The sequence below is a fragment of the Clupea harengus genome, chromosome 9, assembly GCF_900700415.2.
Source record: "Clupea harengus chromosome 9, Ch_v2.0.2, whole genome shotgun sequence".
Lineage (NCBI taxonomy): Eukaryota > Metazoa > Chordata > Actinopteri > Clupeiformes > Clupeidae > Clupea > Clupea harengus.
The window spans coordinates 10,509,032-10,529,895 of NC_045160.1; the positions used below are offsets into that span (position 1 = coordinate 10,509,032).

General features: G+C 48.0%; 1 protein-coding gene across 13 annotated transcripts in view; it reads left to right on the forward strand.

Moving 5' to 3' along the window:
• The window catches only part of robo2 (roundabout, axon guidance receptor, homolog 2 (Drosophila)), a 362,580-nt gene that overhangs the window by 315,856 nt on the left and 25,860 nt on the right, over nucleotides 1-20,864 (forward strand). For 7 of the 13 annotated variants that reach the window (XM_031573314.2, XM_042708692.1, XM_042708691.1 and 4 more), the window contains 11 exons: nucleotides 1,047-1,252; nucleotides 2,587-2,668; nucleotides 2,790-2,955; nucleotides 3,064-3,230; nucleotides 4,842-4,963; nucleotides 7,202-7,433; nucleotides 11,185-11,309; nucleotides 11,597-11,768; nucleotides 13,143-13,331; nucleotides 13,864-13,890; nucleotides 17,252-17,294. In XM_031573314.2, coding sequence (XP_031429174.1) covers nucleotides 1,047-1,252; nucleotides 2,587-2,668; nucleotides 2,790-2,955; nucleotides 3,064-3,230; nucleotides 4,842-4,963; nucleotides 7,202-7,433; nucleotides 11,185-11,309; nucleotides 11,597-11,768; nucleotides 13,143-13,331; nucleotides 13,864-13,890; nucleotides 17,252-17,294 — 1,531 coding nt within the window. The remainder of the gene's footprint in view (nucleotides 1-1,046; nucleotides 1,253-2,586; nucleotides 2,669-2,789; nucleotides 2,956-3,063; nucleotides 3,231-4,841; nucleotides 4,964-7,201; nucleotides 7,434-11,184; nucleotides 11,310-11,596; nucleotides 11,769-13,142; nucleotides 13,332-13,863; nucleotides 13,891-17,251; nucleotides 17,295-20,864) is intronic. The other 6 variants (XM_042708690.1, XM_042708694.1, XM_042708698.1 and 3 more) reach the window with 1 other exon arrangement.

Here is a 20,864-nt window from a genome sequence, read left to right on the forward strand (position 1 = left end):
CTCACAGCAGAAAGGGAGAGAGGGGGGGAGTGGAGAGAGGGAGAGAGAGGTTAAGAGAGGAAGTCTCGGTTAATTAGCACCCCAGGTGCACGATCGTTCATCCACTCCCTTAATTAATATGCATAGCCCGCTTGGTTGGTAGAGAGAGAGAGAGAGAGAGAGAGTTCTCTTCGTATCTCGTTCGAGAGATAAACGATGACTAGCTCACACTAACTCAGTCTTATTACCTCAGTCTCACTCTAAAACAAAGCCATCACTATAAACTACACACTAGGCTTGCTCAGCATACAGTCGCACAGCCAGTCTGTTCATACATCTACTTTTCCACGGTTGTCCATTTAGACCCAAACCCAGAGGATAACGGGGCTGTGATGGCTGTGAAGCAGTTTTAGTGCTGCTGTTGAGATTTGGCTAACCCTCCATTCTATGCAGCTTGTTAAAGCATTAGTCGATTTTTACCCACAATGCTCTCTGGCTGCAGCTGTACATCTGTGCTTGGCATTAGGACTGCTCAGGTGTGGGCTGTGGTGAGGTTGGCACCCCCTGACCACACTCGCGGCTCGACATCATGAAGAGTTTATGTCATCTCGCTCTCGGCCAATGAGGGAAGGCCTCTCACGGCGCCCCACAGGCGAGGCGGCCAATCGGCGGGCTCGGAGGGGACGTGCGCAGGAAGCCAGGCAGTAACGGGAAACTGCCGAGAGCCGGGGCCTGGCCACATCAGTGGGGTGGAAAAGCAAAGCTCAGCTATTCTCATCCCATTTCCCAGAAAGCTCAGAGTAGTCATTCAGCTGTGGTGTGGTCACAAGACTGGCAGAAAGACGAAAAAAAAAAAAGATGAAATGGTGTATTTAGTGAAAGCAATTACAGCAACCCCCCCATACCTAGCAAATTCAGCTCCCTGATCTGTAGGCCTGGGCTGGATTTTATTTAGTAATACTTTACACATTGGAGGATTGTACAGTATCTATCAGCAGATGCTCTACCATAGTTATATCTTGTCACGCTTTGCTAACTCCATTTGTCATGCTCTTCTCTCATGACAGTTCTGACAGACCGCCCACCGCCCATCATCCGCCAGGGGCCAGCCAATCAGACACTGGGCGTGGACAGCATGGCTCTGCTGAAGTGCCAGGCGTCGGGAGACCCCATCCCCAACATCAGCTGGCTGAAGGATGGGGTCAGTCTGCTGGGCAAGGACTCGCGCATGTCCCTCCAGGAGCTGGGCAGCCTGCAGATCAAGAACACCCGAGTAAGACAAGCACACAAACCAACCCTCCATTCTCTTTCTTTCTTTCTTTCTTTCTTTCTTTCTTTCTTTCTTTCTTTCTCTATTCCTTACTTTTTGTTTGTTCATACCCTTCATTTTATAGCCTTTTGATGTTTTTTTTTTTCAAACAACCTTCATTCATGGTCATAGATATGTCTCTGTTTGACTGTATAAGTGTGTGTTTTGTTTGTGTGTACTTGTGTGTGTGTGTGTGTGTGTGTTCCTGAGTGTCAGGCGGCCAGCCTAAGTGTGATATATACTCTAAAGAGAATTCAATCAGAGATCGGTTAGACCTAACGTGGAGAGACACGTGGAATCATAACGCATTAAAGAGATGAATGGGAAATATTGATTTCCGTAAATTGTGTGATACCATCACTTAGTGACACAACATGTCTGACAGGACTCAGCTGGGAAACCCTGGACTGGCTCCAGCACACACACACACACACACACACACACACACACACACACACACACACACACACACACACACACATACACACACACACAATCAAGGGATATTGAATTTAAAATCCCCACACCCGCTCCTCCACTGGTCCCCTCAGTAGAATATCCATTATACGTGACAAAGCTGCCGACCAGTGACATTTTATTTAATAAACGTGAGCTGGGGCCCAGGCGCTGAAAGGCAACAAACAGCAGAGGGAAAGTTTCAGGAGGAGGGGGGGAAGGGAGGGAGAGACAGGCCAACTGTCATCAGTCCAGAAGGGACCCAGAGGCCCATCCCTAAATGAGTTAGTGCGGCAGTTTATTGTTGCGGTTTGATTGGTCAGTTGGTTGCCTTGGAAGCTGCTCCACGCCCACTCAGAACTGACTCAGAACTTGACCCCACTTCCGTCCTTTTGTGTTGTCTCTTAATAGAAATGTGTTTTCATAAAATACCTTTTTTTCCAATTTCACTTTTTCCATTGCTTGAACATTATGATTAACGAGAACCCATTTTTTATACGAAATTGAATTATTGTTTCTTATTTATTTATTTGAAATCCCCCATTTAAACTACTGCTGTGATTTATGCCCCTAACCCACTTTAAGTTCTGTGCCGTACAAATGAAACTCTTCAGAAACAGGTGTGAGGCAAGACAGTATGAATGGTTTGAGGTTATGGTTAGCTAACCGTGAACATAGAAAAAGCAAAGTTGTAGGCATGTTTTTCTGGTTTATGTCACTACTCCTTAAAGAAATTGTATATAATTTATGAGTATGAGTATTATTATTGCTTATAATACCCTTATCATTACATCATCGTACCTTTCATGACAAGTGAGTTGTTTCTGTCTGTGTTTTCCTAGCTGTCTGATTCTGGCATCTACACCTGTGTGGCCGCCAGCTCCAGTGGGGAGACATCTTGGAGTGCTTTCCTTGAAGTGAAAGGTGCGTAACATGTGCCATAGAGTGAAACAACGCTTACAAAAGAGACCAAAGGGTTGGCAAACTGAAGGCAACCTGTAATGTTATGATATTACAATGCTCTTCTAATGCTCTGGTCTCACAGAGGGTGGAGGGTTGTTGGTGATCAAGAACCAGGATGACAACGAACTTCCCGGCCCGCCCTCCAAACCCCAGGTCACCGACGTCACCAAGAACAGCGTGTCCCTCTCCTGGCAGCCGGGTCTGGCTGGGGGGTCACCGATCTCCTCCTACGTCATCGAGGCCTTCAGGTTTGTCTACAAAGTAAACTTTTACTGTCTGTAGTGGTCAATCATAGATCAATAATGTTCTTGAGCCCAGTTGATTGAGCCTCCGAACCTGTGTTTCATAATGTTTAGCCAATCGGTGAGCAACAGCTGGCAGACCGTGGCAGACCACGTGAAAACGACCCAATTCACGGTCAAAAGCCTGCGGCCTAACACCATCTATCTATTCATGGTGCGTGCTGTCAACATCTATGGCCTGAGTGACCCCAGTCCCATGTCAGAACCCGTGCGCACTCAAGGTATGCCACCATTTTTTCCCCCCAAAATGCCAAACCAATGTGTTACAATATGTTGTTGTTTGTTGGTATAGAGAGATACATGGAGATGTACTGTTTGGTCAACGTAGGTGAAGATAAACCAATAAAAAGAGCTGTAATATAATTAGCACCACAAGTTTTAATTGATTTGTTTCCAAAACTTCAATAGCCATTAAATCAATGATCTGATTTTTATGTCTCACTGTAAAACTTTTATCACTGTTTTTATGCCTGCCCTTCTGTGCTACATTGAATAGCTGACCAGTGGACACAAATCAGATCACAGTCTCCGTACAGCCTCATCTCCCTCCCGTAAGAGCCAGCCCTTACAGTCATGGCCACTCTCATTAAGATCACCTGATGTGGAATCATGTCAAGCAATCACGGCTACTTTTGGAAGTCATAACTAAGTTAGTGCCATCCCTGCTATGTTAATGAGCATAACTGGGGAACAGGAATGGGCCTCAAAACCCTGACAGGATTCGATTAAAGCGCCCCTCAGCTTGGACCCAGGCCTGGTTATTAGGTTTGCGTAATGAACCTGGTACCTTCCAATGCCCTTGCAACCTTTGGCTCCCACCAACCCCCCTTCCACCGCCACCACATCAAATCCCAGGCTAAGATGCCAAGACGTGCCCAGTGATGGAGTCCATTCTAATCACCTCTGTGTCCTCCGATCTACTGTGGATGGGGGGCGCCGACATGCGGAGATGCTTATTGACAGTGGCGGCCAGTGAAGAGACGGATGGCTTTTTCAGCGTCTTCACAAATGCATTTCCCTCATTCCCCGCTGCCTAAGCTCAGGCAGTGATTCATGGCACGGTCTATATCATTTTTTCCACAGTGGTTTGCTCCAAATGGCTTTTTCCCTTTGGCGAATCCCCTCGAGAGCTAACCATCAGATTTCCTCGCTGAATGCTAAGGCTGGTTTATCTTGTTACTCTTCCCCTCCTTGCCTGGCAAGTGAACACAGGAACTTTAAGGGGGTGGGAATATGGGGCGAGGAAAATAGCTTCTATCACTCACAGCCACTGATAATTCTTCCCACGCGGATTGATTTGGATGTGCTCGTCCCCCCTGGCTTTAGCTCAGGCAGTTAAGTCACTGAACTAAAAGGGCTCTGGTTCAGTGTGTGTTTTACTTAAGTCCTATCCATCGCCTTTAGTCGACTTTGGTTTATTTCACTGTTATGGAAACACTCAGTGTTTGATGTTGGATTTCAATGGGGATGAAGTGTATGGACTCTCTAAACAAGAGAATTCAAAAAGTCCTGCCCCTTGTCAGGATTGTGGTTGGAAGCACTTTCACTGAGCTATTCAAACATCATTGAAATCCACTTAATCATCTTGAATTATCTTGGTGTCACTTTGATGGAACTGCAAAATAGGTATTCTACTGTTATTCTGTCTCATTTGTATCTGTAACATATATTGGTTTCCTTAGCGTGCTCATTTAGATTCTATCAACTTGATTTAAAAAGAAAAGACTTTTTGCAATAGATCAGTGCTTAGAATACACCAAGATCTCTTTGATTTTGACATTATCTCTCTCTCTTTCCTCTTCTCCCTTTCTCCCCCCCCTCCTCCTCCTCAGACATCAGTCCCCCAGCACAGGGCGTAGACCATCGGCACGTGCAGAAGGAGCTGGGCGAGGTCATGGTGCGCCTTCACAACCCTGTGGTCCTTAGCCCCACCACCATACAAGTCACATGGACGGTAAGTCACACCATGATTGGTCCAGTCCTCTGCCATTCAAAAACCACTGACAAATGACATAATATGATGCTGCTCCTGGGTTTTCCGTTACGCTGTGAACCACAGGAAATCCAAGATCACACTACCCTCTGCTAACATTCATGTTGAGCCATGCTTCTTTTGAACTCCCTAAGTTTCTCCTTTTGTTCCCTTCAATAAATGAATCAAAGATCCTGACAAAAAAAAGGCTAAAACCTCCATTTTGAAGTTAGTTGTTTAATGTGTCCATTCTCTTGTATTTAATGTTCCATCTGAAAGAACAGCAGTGGAGGCTCTTTGATTTATTGCTTTTGCTGACTCGTAACGGAGGAGCATCAAACATCATGGCAACCACACCGCATCGCTGCCAGACTTGTCTGTCTGTCAGCAGCATCATGCATCAAAATAGCATGCAGACATATGGTGCTTCTATCAGGCTCCTATCAAACTGAGCCTAAATTATGAATGAAGATAAATGCCCAACAGACAAATGCATAGATTGTAATTAATTGGGTGTTGGTTAAGCTCTACTCCCACCCAGTTTTATCAGAGTCAACTTCCCTCCCCCCAGCACACACACACTCACACACACACACACAAACACACACACACACACACACACAAACCAACACTTGGCATGATTTTTCATTCCCCATCTTGAGAATGCTTTTTAATCATGCTGATTGTGACACTCTCCCCCTCCTCTTGACAAACACAAAGTCTCTCTCTCTCTCTCTCTCTCTCTCTCTCTCTCTTTCTCTTTCTCACACACACACACACACACACACACAAATACAAACCCACATACAGAAATGCACACTCACACACTCGAGCACACTTCACATGCTCACGCCCTGAAAAGCTGTCTGTCTGTCTCACCATACGGATGGACAGGTGCCACCGCAACACTGTTTTATTCATTCACACACTCAGTGCCAGTCAGCGCCTCTCTCAACAAAAGATTGCAATGTTTTTTCCATAGTCCAGCCCAGCACCCAGAAAATCCATGAACCATAGACAGAGAGAGAGACAGAGAGAAAGAGAGAGAGAAAACCCATCCCTGTGGTGTTTAGTGAGCCTATTAAGTGTGGACAGTCTCCTGTCTTTGCTGTAAATGGCCAACATTATCAGATGCCGGAGAGTTACAGTCGGTCCACACAAGCGGTCATAATGGGGCTTTTGTCGCAGAGGAACAATAGACTTTTGGCATTGCACTGTATTTATAGTTTCTGCTTCAATCGACACCGAAAAAAGCCGGGCTCCTAACCCGACAGCAGTGAAAGAGGGGAGTGCTGGGAAGGTTTTTTTTTTTTTTTGGCCGTGCCCTCCCTGGCTGTGCTAATGAAAGTTAAACAGGGATGAGGAGAGGCCATTGCTCTGATTTACTCTGGGCAGGCACGGCGAGAAACAGCTGCTTAATACCCCCACTCCAAAACTCCCCAGCTCGCCTCTCCTCGTCTCTCCCACCGTTAACAAGCCATTAGGCAGAGTTATGCTGCCTCCACTCCCTCCTGCTCCTTCGTAAATTGGCCAAAGGTTTGCCGGTGTTTCTCAGTGCTATTTGTTAGTCATCAAGGAGTTGAGTGTAATGTGAGTGTATGCATGTTCTTGTGTGTATACATGTTTGTGTGTGTGTGTCCGTGTATGTGTGTGTGTGTGTGTGTGTGTGTTGTGTGTATGTATGGAAATTTTTACGATCACCACTACCTTAACACACTTCAAGGGAGTTGCTCAGCGGGGATTTCAGTGTTTGGGTCGTGAGTGTAGCCGTGTCTGCCGCCATTTACCGTCCTCCAGGGACATACACACACACATGCATATGGATGTGTTTCTCCTGGCTGAGGATGTTTTTATGGGCAGAGTGTGAGCAGTGAAAGGAGAGTGGGTGTAATGCCGCACGGCGCTCACCGCTGCTAATTGCTCTAGGCATGTCAGCACAGGTGATGGAGAGGCTGTTAAACCAGCGGCGGCCTCTGAAAGGGCACAGAGCAACACTCAGGGGGAGAAATGCATCTGCACAGCGCTGCTGTTAATGCACTGCAGGAATAAAGCCACCTTCCAATGGGAGAGGGCGTTTCTGAGCCCCTCAGCCAATGAGAAGAAACCACGTTTGCTAAGTTATATGGCAACTGAATACCCCGAAAATAAGTTTGGAGTTGGGCTGTACATTTCTAGTAAAAACTCATTCAAACTCTCCTGTGTCTTTTTTTTTGTGTGCAGGTGGACCGCCAGTCGCAGTTCATCCAGGGCTACCGGGTTCTATACAGGCAGACGTCAGGGCTGCCCTCGCCGGGGCCTTGGCAGAGTCAGGACGTAAAGGTGCCCTCCGAGCGGAGCGTGGTACTGGCCCAGCTCAAGAAGGGCATCGTCTACGAGATCAAAGTCAGGCCCTACTTCAACGAGTTCCAAGGCATGGACAGCGAGTCCAGGACGGCACGCACCACAGAAGAAGGTAAGGCATCATGGGAAGGAGAGTCTTTTCTGCTACTGTTGCTGGACTATTTTTATGGGCTGACTTTTTGGTTTGCTTTCAGGTTTTTTTTTTTTTCACTTTGTGAAAATGCTCAGTGTCAGCCTACTGTGATATATCTCACCCTCCAGCGTGATAATATACAAAATATTGTCACGTCAGGACCATTGCTGCTGATGCTTTATCATAGGCGATGGCTCAGTGAGGATGCTGCTTCGTTGTTGTTATTGTTTTCAGGGGGTGAAATGTGCTGACCCTTTTGTTTCCTGATGCCAGCCTCCTTTTTTAGTGATTTGTGTCATTGTCTCTGTAGCCATCTCTGAGTCCTCACCTTCAGGTCCTCAGCAGGAAGAGACTGCTCCACTTCCACTGTCACCCAGAGTAGAGTCAAACAGCCTGTGACAGAGTGGCACACACACACACACACACACACACACACACACACACACACACACACACACACACACACACACACACACTGACCCAACTAGCCTCCAGCCAGTTAGTCATTTTTGGTCTGTGAGTTCTACGTCCAGGATGCACTGCAGTGCCATGTGACACTCAGTATTACTGAACTGCCTTACATTTCAGTAATCTACCACATACACATCACCCACATACAGTTTCAGTAATCTACCACATACACATCACCCAGATACAGTTTCAGACAAATCCCTGCTTCCCAGCAGTTTAATCAGGAAAGTCCCTTAGTGCGTGTAGAGAGCAGTGAAATGTGGCTCGCATGTACGAACACCACATTCCCTCACAGCTCCTTCCCAGCCCTCCTCTGCAAATCTCCAATCCAGTGAAGAGCACAGAGGTGCCTGTGTAAGTGCTGTTCTCCTGACAGCCCCATTCATTTCCTCTGGCCTCACTGCAGAGGCCTATCTCCTGTGAGAGTCTGCAGCTGCCGCTGGTCCTGTTACTGCCATTGCTAAGAATAAGACCCAGACACACCTGCCCTCCCCTACTCTTTCTTTCTTTCTTTCTTTCCTTTCCCTCCTTCCGTCCTTCCTGTCTTTGATTTGTGCTTTTCTCTCATTTTTTCTCTTCCTTTCTCATTGGCCACTGTTCCATCTCTCTGCCTCTCTAGCTGTCATTCTCTTCACTTCCGTCCCTCTCTGTCTCTTTCTCTCTCTCCGTCTCCATCTCAGCCACGGCCTCCTCCAGGGGACGCCAGCAGGAGGAGATTAATTGGGCATTGTGCTGGAACGGAAGTGATTACAAACCCAACCCTTCCTCTGTTGTCCATTAAAACAGTGGAAGTTGCCCCAGAGACAGTCCACTCAAGTGTTTCACAACTGAGCTCTCCCTCCTCTCTCTCTCTCTCTCTCTCTCTCTCTCTCTCTCTCTCTCTCTCTCCCTCTCTCTCTCTCTCTAAAGTCGTCCCCTTTATTCTGAGTCTTTCTCTCTCCATCTGTCCCCATCTCTCACCCTCTGTTTTGTATCCTCCTCTCACCATCTCTCTCTCTCTTTCTCAGTCTCCTCCCCTCTCTCCTCTCCGTCTCTCACGTTTGTCCATCTGTGAACGAGGCTTAAGTCAGAGGACTGGTGGAGGCTCTGGGACTCAACATTCCAGTGAGATGAGCCCTGCTGACAGATCGCTGCCATGCTCACAGGTCCTCACAGGCTTCCCTCCATCCATAAGGCTGAGGGTAGAGGCCAGGCAGCCAGAGGGGTCGAGAGGTGTCTGTACATAGGAGATAGATGGCCAGTTGGTCATCAGCAGAGCCCTTTGTGTATTTTGGTTGCCCGGTTATTGGGATGTAGATGCAGAAAGTGATAGACAAAGCATGTGTTAGAGAGAGAGGGGTGTAAAGAAAACAATGCCTGAAAGTGTTCCTGTGATAGGCTGGTGAAGGTGATTTGTTCTGAAATCCTTAATTAGTGTTTTGTAAAGAAAGGCTAAAGTGTTTGTCACATTCCCTTCAGGTGTACCTCACACTGCTAATGACTCAGTGAGTGTTTCACGAGAAATACAACCAGCCACACGTCACCGCTAACAGCATCTGGGTGAAATGCCAGCAGCACTGACGGGCACTCAGTCACCACTATCAGCGGGGCGGGGCGGGCACTCCCTGCCTCACCGGCGGTGATGGAGCCGTGGCGCTCACTTCCTGTTTGGGTTTTAATATGCTGCAGGTGTCAGTGGCAGTGTGGAGGCCCTTACTGTTCCACCAATCAGGCAGACCTGCCGAGTCCCCTGGGAGCCCATGAGACTGGGCCTGCCAGAGGAATGCCCTTAGAGGTGCACAATATGAGAGAGAGAGACCAAGAGAAAAGAGAGAAAAGAAAATAGACATACAGATAGCGAGAGAGAGAGAGAGAAAGAAGGGGAGGAAAGGCAGAGAAAGAGAGGCAGTATTGGGTTGGGGTAATTGACTTGTCAGCGTTTGGCAGTGTTGTGACTCCCCAGTCAGCCTGCAGAGGAAATGAGAAAACATTTTTGTAATGTTATTTTTCCAGCCGTTTGCCTGGTGTTGTTGTTTATTTTATTTTCCTCAGAGCAGCCCTCAGTGTGAGCTTTACTGAAGCTACCCCTGTCCTCTGTCCACCAAGACAAATGGGCTCATCTTAGAGCTTCTAGCTTGCCCACAAACTGGGGATTTGAATGACGGTGCATTGCTCATACATGGACGATGCGCTGTGATGGTTATTGTGTTTTATAAGACACTGAAGCCCTCCATCCAAGTTCCTCTTGGACCCATTTTTTTTTTCCATCTCTTGTACATACCAACCTAAGCATCTCCCAGCATGCATTGCCTGCAATGAACCTGTCAGTGGAGGGGAGATATTCATGCCCCGCCGTCTCTCCCTAAAAATCAATGCTTGCAGCCGGTCCAAGAACACAGCCCTCGCCTCTTAAGCCAGGGGGGTATTGAGCCCTAGTGAAAATTCTCACTGTATCAGTGTCAGGGGCCTGCCCAGTCTTCAGCTAAATCCGCTTCTAATGAACTTCTGTAGGCCCCAGCGCTGGCATTGGCACTAAGCCGCCCCGCTTAAGACAACCACCCTCCTTTCTTAATGTCACCCAGCTGCGCTATCAGTATGTAGCCATGCTATCAGTGTTTATCAGTGCTGAGTGATACACAAAGTAGGTGTGTGTGTGTGTGTGTGTGTGTGTGTGTGTGTGTGCGCATCTGTGTGTGTCTGTGTGTGTGTGTGTGTGTGTGTGTGTGTGTGTGTGTGTGTGTGTGTGTGCATCTGTGTGTGTGTGTGTGTGTGTGTGTGTGTGTGTGTGTGTGTGTGTGTGTGTACGTACGTCTGTGTGTGTGTGTGTGTGTGTGTGTGTGTGTGTGTGTGTGTGAGTGTGTGTGTGTGTGTGTGTGTGTGTGTGTGTGTGTAAGTAGGGCATTGTCTAGCTATGGGACTCTAAGGTTGTAATATTACAGGATTCAGTTGCCTCATTGGCTCTCTTGGGGACTATTTATGGTTCTCTCGCTGCTCACTGTTGCTCTTTTCTGCCTCTGATTTTTCTTCACTTTTTAATAAAACTGGTGGGACTTTATTACAGCTGAAATTGAAAGAATTAAGACTAATTCTTTCAATTTCATTTTTAATAAAACCTTATTGGCATGACAGTTGGCAATTTTTCACAGGGAGACGTTGAAGCAAACTAAAGCACAGCAGAATCCGATTACTGTTAACTCTTTACCTCTCTCTCTCCCTCCCTTCATCTCTCTCTCTTGCTCCCTCTCTCTCTCTCTCTCCTTGTCTTTCTCCCTATCCTCAGCTCCCAGTGCTCCCCCCCATCAGGTGACAGTTCTGACGGTGGGGAACCAGAACAGCACCTCCATCAGTATCTCCTGGGACCCCCCTCCCCCCGACCATCAGAACGGCATCATCCAGGAGTACAAAGTAGGGTTCTCCCAGTGATCTCTCCCTCTGTTCTCTCAGTCACACTGCCTGTCAGAAACACTCCCTCTGTGTCTCGTTTGTGTCTATCTCTCACTCCTCTTCCTCTCCTCTTCCTCTCCTCTTCCTCTCTGTCTTTCTGGTTCTCTCCTTGTTTGTCTGCATTTTTCTGCTCTTTTTGTCTTCGTCTTTTCTCCTTACTCTTTCGCTTTATAACCCCCATGTCTCTCTCTCTCTCTCTCTCTCTCTCTCTCTTTCTCTCTCTCTCTCTTTCTCTCTCTCTCTCTCAGATCTGGTGTTTGGGGAACGAGACGCGTTTCCACGTGAACAAGACGGTGGACGCGGCCATCCGCTCAGTGGTGGTGGGGGGGCTTCAGGCCGGGGTGCTGTACCACGTGGAGGTGGCAGCCAGCACCAGCGCTGGGGTGGGGGTCCACAGCGAACCCCAGTCCATCATCATCGGTGAGAGGACCGCACAGGGGTTATCAGAGCACCAGGAGAAGACCACAGGAGGAAGACAGTCAGGGGGAGAGGAGGAAGATAGTCAGGGGGAGAGGAGGAAGATAGTCAGGGGGAGAGGAGGAAGATAGTCAGGGGGAGAGGAGGAAGATAGTCAGGGGGAGAGGAGGAAGATAGTCAGGAGGAGAGGAGGAAGATAGTCAGGAGGAGAGGAGGAAGATAGTCAGGGGGAGAGGAGAAGTGGCAGAAGAATGGCTGGCTTGTAGGGATAGACACGCACATGTGCAGGGGGAAATAAAGTAGAAGTGTCTTTTTTTTTAGTGAGAGCAGACTGAACTGAAGGTCTGGAACTTATGACTGAAACGTAACTGAGACAAATGCCTACAATATCCCCTCTATTGGATTTAGGCTCATGTTCTCAAGCCTGAAGATGAGAAAATCCCAACACTGCATCAGTTCTTGTATTAATGAAATAACCTAAAACACTACACCACCCAGCATTCCCAAATACGTCTTGGTGAATGTATCACGCTATAGTTTATCCATTTTGCCCCCCCCCCCCCCCCCCCCCCCCCCATTCTGGAGATGCAGTCCTGTTTAAAATGCATTCAGTGCAGCCTGGCTGGGCTGGGCATTGCTCATTGGGAACGGCAGTGGCAGCTACTGACTGATCTGACCCATAACTGATGGCATAGCCAGTGCAACGCTCTTATTTCCCCAGTGTCAGTCTGATCATCCATCTCCAAGCTCTCAGACTGCCCAACTGTAGATGTATGACTGTGTGTGTGTGTGTGTGTGTGTGTGTGTCTCTCTCTCTGTGTGTGTGTGTGTGTGTGTGTGTGTGTGTGTGTGTGTGTGTGTGTGTGTGCAGAATAAAAAAGGGCTTGCAGTCTTATTACTTATGAAGTAGTGGCAGTCTGACAAGGGCCGAATGAAGCATTGGATCGATACTGAAATAACCTGTGGCCCTCAGCACTATGGCCTTTCTTTATGGCCAGAGTCCTCCCTCTCAGTCAGTGAATAATGAATCAGTGGCGGGGAAAAGAGCAAACTCATTCAGCTCACCTGGTGAACTCTTTTAAGTGGCCCCGCGAGGCTTACCACAGGAGGAAGGCAGGGAGACCTTATGAGGAACTTCCAAACACACTCTCACTTCTGGGGTACAAACTAGACTTTAAGACTTGATGATGATCTTTGACATGACATGATCATAAGACTTGATTTGATCATTAGTAACTGAAGTACTAAGACGCTCACATGCACACACACACACGCACACCCACACACACACACACACACACACACATAGACGCACAGTAGTGCTACTATGTCTGACTTGCCCTGCGGCATGTTTCTCTGCTCTTTTGGTGTGCTCAGGTAAGGACTTCCGGGACGTGATTGTGACGGGGAGCAAGAACAACAGCATCACGGAGCAGATCACAGACGTGGTCAAGCAGCCAGCCTTCATTGCCGGCATCGGAGGGGCCTGCTGGGTCATCCTCATGGGCTTCAGCATTTGGCTGTACTGGAGGAGGAAGAAGAGAAAGGGCTTGAGCAACTACGCAGGTTAGTTGAGCGCGGATGTACACAAATGCACACACGCACACACTCACCATACAAATAACCATAGATGCAATGCAAATGCACACGTGCAATGTATCTATGTGTGTGTGTGTGTGTGTCAACGTTAGTCTCCTCACATAGACTCATGATAAGATACTATAATAACAGATATCTGATTCTAACAGATTCTAACTCAAACCATGCACTTTGTGATATGTGTGTTGTCACTGGCTCGTGAGTGTGTATGTGAGTGTGTGTGCGCACGCTGCTGTAGCTATACTCCATGCGTTGTGCCTGTGTCTCTGGCTGGCCTGTAAGCTGCAGCAGCTGCTTCTCTGGCTGAAGGGGGCGCTGCCTGCTGGTTGGGGAAGCCCCTTTCGAAGCACCCTTCCCCAGCGGGCAGTGCCCCCTTTCCCCCCCGCTCCCAGCACCACCACCACCTTGGCACTGCCCTCACCTAGCACGAGGCCCAGTAGAGCTATGCAGGCTGCTTAACACACCACTTCTTCTCTGTCTTCTTGTGTTGTTTTTGCAGTTCAGTCCTTCACGTTCACCCCTGCAGGTACTGTTTCATTTGTCCTGTCCTGTCCAACCCCCCACCCCCAACCAAACCTAATCTAGCAAAAATGACACCACCATCAGTTTCTCTTCTGGTTCTTGTTTGCTAGTCTCCAGACCAAAGGCTCTGATAACTGCTTATCCTCCAATGCAGATCCATAGGCTCAAATCATACCCTGTAGCAAGATTGACTAGAAGGGTTAGCTAGACCTACCAAAGATGACTGTGTCGCCATGATATTTTAGGTTAGATGCACCTAAGACCTGAAGACTGCAAACTCTTACCCACCAGCTCCCACCCCCAAAGTCCCTGCTGTTGTGTTGTGCCTGTGTGTGTCTTGTGTCATGTTTGTGTTTGTGTGTGTGTGTGTGTGTGTGTTTATGTATGTGCGTGTTTCTTTTGGTGTCGTCTTGTGAAGTGTTGTGTCCATCCATAGCTCTCCCCAGTGACTCTCTTGCCTTTCTGAACAGGAATCATGCAGACTCTTTCTCTCCCTCTCTCTCTCTCTCAGTCCCTCCTCTTCTCATTCTTCTCTTTGATTGCCTTTTCTCTCCTCCCTCATGGACCGACTTGCCTTTTTTCTACTGTCTCTGCCTGCACGTGCATCTCTTACCTTACAGTATCCACCGCTCTTAGGTAACGGGTAATCCAGAAGATGGGTCCCCTGCTATTCAATCTGCACTGACCTGTTCTTGTGTGTCTGCATCATCAAATGGTGTTTCTTACAATTGGGGTTAGGTTAGATTTCCCTTCTATCCCCGCGCCCCCCCCCCCCCCCCCCCCCTGCCAACGACCTCATCTCTGCACTCTAGATTACAATAGTACAGGCAGAATCAAGACATTAAATTGGCGTCATCATGTGAAGGAGTAATCTCAGTACACTGCTCATCTCTTCTGGCCCTGAGGCGAGGAGATGGGATGGTGAGATGGAGGGATAGATGGATAGAGGGATAGACTGATGGAGGGATAGATGGATGGAGGGATAGACTGATGGAGGGATGGTTGGGCTGTGGAGCGGGTGTGATTCCAAAGCGATGGACGGACACACACACACACACACACACACACACACACACACACACACACACACACACACACACACACACACACTGTCTGTTCCCCTTCAGTGATCTGCTGTCACCGCACCAGCTACAGCTAGGAGATAAGATTACAGAGAAAGGGTCTTAACTCTCTCTCTCTCCAGCTCTTTACCCTAACTCTCTCTCTCTCTCTATCTCCCCCAACTCCCTCTCTCTTCCTATATCTGTGTCCTATCTATACCATCACTACCACTTTCACTATCTTGATTTCTCGCACTATCTCTCCCTCTGTGTGTGTGTGTGTGTGTGTGTGTGTGTGTGTGTGTGTGTGTGTGTGTGTCTTGTACTCACACTGGCTCTAAGCTAGCTGTGCACAGCAGCTGTGTGTTTGTGATTGTCCGGCTGCAGGAGAGAGGACAGGACAGGACTGCTGCCATCACCGCACTCAGAGAATCCCAAATCCAATCAGAGGGGTGTGGGAGTGTAGTGAGGAGGTGTTCATTGATTTTCCAAGTCCAAAACCCTCCCCCTGATAAGCCCTCTGTCTAGACACACAAACACACACGCCATCCCACCCAACCTGATCAACACAACACTGTGCAGGTTGTGTGTGTGTGTGTGTGTGTGTGAGAGAGAGAGGGAGAAAATGTGTGTGTGTGTGTGTGTGTGTGTGTGTGTGTGTGTGTGTGTGTGTGTGTGTGTGTGTGTGTGTGTGTGTGTGTATGGGTGTGGTGCATGCACAGTGTTTTCTTTCATGCTGCCAGTACTAAATGTTAAGACAGTGGGGAAAGGGCAGCTTGATGAGATGTGGAATTTTTATAACAGGTTGATAAATCTTTGACTAATTACTGGTTATTAAAGAGGATTAATCCAGACTTTACAGGAAGGGGATGACAGAGAGAGAGAGAGAGAGAGACAGATATGCATGTCGGAGACATTGCTGGTGAAAGCAAAGAGCTTTACAGCAGCTCCCCAAAGGCTACTCCACATGGCACTGGTAACTGATCTTAGATCAGACTCACGTGTGTAGCCACACCTAAATACGCCTCCATCACTGCCTCGTCATCTCAGCCCCTCAGAAGAGTGAGTCTCTGGGATCACGCTGTGACACGTGAGGGGAGAAAGCCACAAGAGAAGCAGCTCAGGAAAGGAACTTTACACTGCTTTAAGTCAAGATTGAAAGTCAAATTGCTATCATCTCCTCCCTCTCTCTCTCTTTCTGTCTCTCTCGTTCCTTCCCTCTCTCTCTCTATCTTACAACGTTTGTCTTTCTCTCTTCCTCTCTCTCTCACTCCTTTTTTCTCTCATCTGTGTGGTATGTGGTGATTTCCAAAAAGTCTCTGCTTTTTTTCTCCCTCTTTTTTTCTTTCTCTGTCTTCTTTTTTTCACATAAGCCCTCTGATCTGCTGAAGGTTTTACACACATTGGTCTGTGATGTTGTCTTGTCATCAGCGCTGTTGAAAGGCGATGAAACACATCCCTCTCTCTCTCACTCTTTCCCTCCCTATCTCCCTGTTTTTCTCTTCCTCTACCTCCCCTCCCTTCTCTCCTCTTCTCCCCCCTCCTCCTCCTCCTCCCTCTCTGCCTCTTCTCATCTCCAGCTGCGGCATTCAGATCTTCCCTAACTGCTGACAAAGACGAGCCCTTATCATCCATAGATCAATTTAATGGGCCTGGCTATACGTGCGCACACACACACACACACACACACACACACACACACACACAGTGTCTCACTCTCCCCCACCGCTGGCCTATCTCTCTCTCTGTATATGAGAATGTGTAACTCATATTGATTAACAATCCCCCTGCCCCTTCCCATCACACTGATATCTTAAAGACATAATGAGTTCTCTCTCTCTCTCTCTCTCTCTCTCTCTCTCTCTCTCTCCGCATCAGAGAGAGAGAGAGAGAGAGAGAGAGACGCCCTCCCTCTGTAAATGCAAAACAGTAGTAAACACAGGAAACCGGGGGCAGCATTTGGGTATTTTAGCTTATTTTATGATTTTATTTAATGCATGAGATTACAGGGAGGGTGTTTATGAATGCAGGATGAGGTTATTGGCTACGGGGTTATGGCTGTTTATAGGCTTGTGGGCTCGTTTCTAATGTTATTTATTAAGAACCATCACTTCTGTTGATCCATCCTTCATCAGAGGAAGAAAAAAGAAAGAAACTAAAGGTCAAATGGGTGTTCACAGCTTGTGTTTTTTTTTCTCCCCTCTCCTCTCTCTTTTCTTCTTTTTTTCTTTTTCTCTTTCTCTCTCTCTCTCTCTCTCTCTCTCCCTCTCTCTCTCTACTCTATGTGATATGATGACATCGCAGTCACATTCCAGAGAGTCGACGGCGGTCTGATGAGCAATGGAAGGTGAGAACCTTTTCTTTTTTCCCTCTTTTTTACATCATTTCATTTTTTTTTTAATCCAAAGGGGAGCCAAACACAGCTGTGAGTATTATCACTATGCCAATCAGCGTTTTTAACCTTCATGAGGTACGGTTCCATTTTCCCCCCTCTCCCCTCCTTTTTTTTGAAGCACATTCATATTCTGTCCATCATTCGAGTTAACCTCTGCAAAGCCGTTATCCGCTTGCCCGTATTGTTATCGCGGGGCTGGGAGGCAGAGCCTGGCTGCTAGCTGCCCTCTCCTCGTGTCGCCACCCTAACGTCCTTGGATCAGCAGCGCCATCAGCCCCAAGCATCATTTGTATGTCAAAGTCGACTCCATACCGTTCATACATGACAGATGCATCTACCGATAACCAATACGTGTTTGTGTACTGTGCCTGTCTACACACACACACACACACACACACACACACACACACACACACACACACACACACACACACACACACACACACACACACACACACACAGACATCCATTGAAGCCACATGAAGACACACATGTTCATGCGTTGATAGGCTCTCTCATAAATCTCCTTGAAAGAATTAGCAGAAACAATTTAAGCAGAGAGAGGTTTTATTTTATCATTTATCTTCGGCACGCGCCGTCCCTGAACACCCCCCTCTTACCCCCCCTACCCCCGGCCCCTCATGGCCCCCCGGAGTGATAAATTTGCCTGTCACCTCATGCGGGCGGCGGGAATATGAGCATGTGTAATAATGTAAAAATAATTACCCAGGGGAGAAGGTGCGGAGGTGCTCCCCCCTCCTTTCTCTCTGTCTCTATCTCCCTCTCTCTCTCTGAAGCCCCCCTCAAAGCGGCTCTGTGCTCGGTTGGGGGCGCGGGGCTCTGAAGAGGGCCCTGATTTGAATGACACCAGTTACTGTCTCAGAATGCTGCCTGCACCAGAGGAACCTCCTGAGAGAGGAGAGAGGGAAGGAGAGAGGAGAGAGGAGAGGAGAGGAGAGAGGAGAGAGGAGAGGAGAGAGGAGAGGAGAGGAGAGAGGAGAGGAGAGAGAGGAGAGGACCTCTGCTGTACCTGCCCACTCTGCTCTCACAGTCACACTGTTAGCCTTGATCACACCTGACTCCCACCTGACAACCCCCCCCCCCCCCTTTTCATTCATCTTGGTCCATGTTAAGATTTACATTCTAAAAACATTCACTCACATGGAGAGTCATTATCACTTCTTGATCATTTGTCATGTCTGCAGTCCAGCTCATGACTCAAACAAAAACACCTTTAGGAATAGCTAAAGAAACATGTTTTGTCTAAAGCCCTTCCGCTCCAGTGCCAGGCCTTTGATCAGTACGTGTGTTGGCGCTGTTGATGGTCCAGATGTTGCATCCCTCTCTACCCATCTGCCCACTGGCTCTGGGAAGAGGGGCGCTGGCCCTCTCACGGAAGGGGGAAAATGTGTTCATTTGTTACCCGACATGTTTATTGCATTAATTAGACAATAGCAAATGAAGCTGCGTCTGTTCCTGGCCGCTCATTGGCCGCTGCCAAATTACCCTGACTGAACAATTACACTTAATCGATCACAGAATAAATGATTCATGGAAGATGAATAGGCTACAGATTGGTCAGGCCTGGGACGGGCTGGACTTTTGAGCCTACTCGGCTGAGGCTGATGAAAGCCGATAACGGCTCACTCTCTCGCTCTCTCTTTGGACAGTGCCAACACGGGGAGTGCAATTAGGATCTAGTAATAACTTCCTATGTGGACGGCAATCGATACGTTTGCCAAGAGCACACAGAAACACACAGAAACACAGAAACACACACACACACACACACACACACACACAGAAGTATATTTATATTCACATTTTTCACACACCCACTCTTTTTTTTTTTTTTTTTACATCTTGCCGCTGTAAAGAAGTAATTCTGTCCCTCCAGGTATTGTGGTGGAAATGAAAGGACATATGTGAGAGTGTAACTGTTTGTCTTTGGTGACGTGTGTGTGTGTGTGTGTGTGTGTGTGTGTGTGTGTGTGTGTGTGTGTGTGAGTGTGTTAGTGAGTGTGTGCATGTGTCAGGCATACTAAAGTGTAAATCAGAAATGTAAATTCTCCGGTCCAGCAAGGGCTAACTGTAATTTAATGTGGGGGCTTTTAGTGCGGGTGCTTTTCAGCAGCGGGTGTGTGAGTAAAGCAGCGCCTGATTTATGAACTGAGGAGGGGGATTAATGTCACAGCACCCCACTCTTGTTTATGGCTGGCCTCGCATCAAGTACCTCACGGACGCATGTCACAGTTCCATGAGGAGGAGGGGAAAATGGACAGACAGACGGACAAAGATCGGACGAAAAGATAGACAGACACAGAGAGAAAAAAGGGAAAGAGAGAGAGAAAGTGATAGTGAGAGACACAAAGTGGGAGAGTCAGAGACAAGTAGAAAGTTGGAGAAAGGATCAGTGAGAGACTGACAGAGATACAGAGAACGGCAGAGAAAGACAAAAAGACTAAGATAGACAGAGCGATAGACAGAGCGATAGACAGAGCGATAAACAGAGAGCGAACCATAAAGCTGAAGAAAAGCACTGGACGAAGGAGTGAGACAGAGTGAGCAAGAGAGAGAGAGAGAGAGAGAGAGAGAGAGAATGTGTGTAGTCTGATCATCCCCCTGCAGGCTGATGGACAGTCCTTGGCCGTGTCTCCTGACTTGGATTAAAAGCCAGGTGTCAGGCAGCCACCACCCCTATCCCCCAGAGCCCCACACCCATTAAAAAAGAATATGCCCCCATAACAATATTTCTCATTCTAATCAACCGTCGCCATAGCACCGCCGCCGCCCCTCCCTCAGCCCTTCACTCTGCCCTCTCGGTGATGGATGCAAGGACGAGACGGCCGTTTACAATGTCAACACCATCATCGCCCCTACTCACAAATGGTGTCCCCTGCAGTGTGTGTGTGTGTGTGTGTGTGTGTGTGTGTGTGTGCGTTTGGTATGGATGTGTTTTCGGATGTGTCTGTATGAAAGACAGTGTATGAAACGTGTGTGTGTGAGAGAAGGAGAGAGAGGGAGAGAGAGAGAGAGGGGTGGTAGGGGGGAGGTCATCAGGGCACTGAGGCATAGCTTTTGATGGTGGGGTGGGTGTTGCAGTGGGGTGGTGAGCGGGGTGGCAGCCTCTTTTCCGTAAAACACTAGCTGGAGTCTGTCTAATTGCTGGATGCAGACGCTGGAGAAAGCCTCTCGCAGCCGCTTGCACTCCTTCTGCTGTCAATGGGCAGGAAATTCTCCAGCTGACAGATGTCGAGAAGAGAGGAGAGAGAAGACGAGAGGGAGGAAGGAGGGGAGACATGAAATAAAAGGGCCCTTACAGAGCAGAGAGAGAGAGAGAGAGAGAGAGAGAGAGAGGGAGAGAGGGACAGAGAGAGAGAGAGAGGGGAGGGGTGCAGATTTTATAAAAAGACTGACAGACAGACAGAGAGACAGACAGAGAGACACAGAGACAAAACAATAGGGGAGAAGAAAGAGAGAGAGGGGAACACTGAATTGGTCCAGACAGAAGGGGAAATGCGG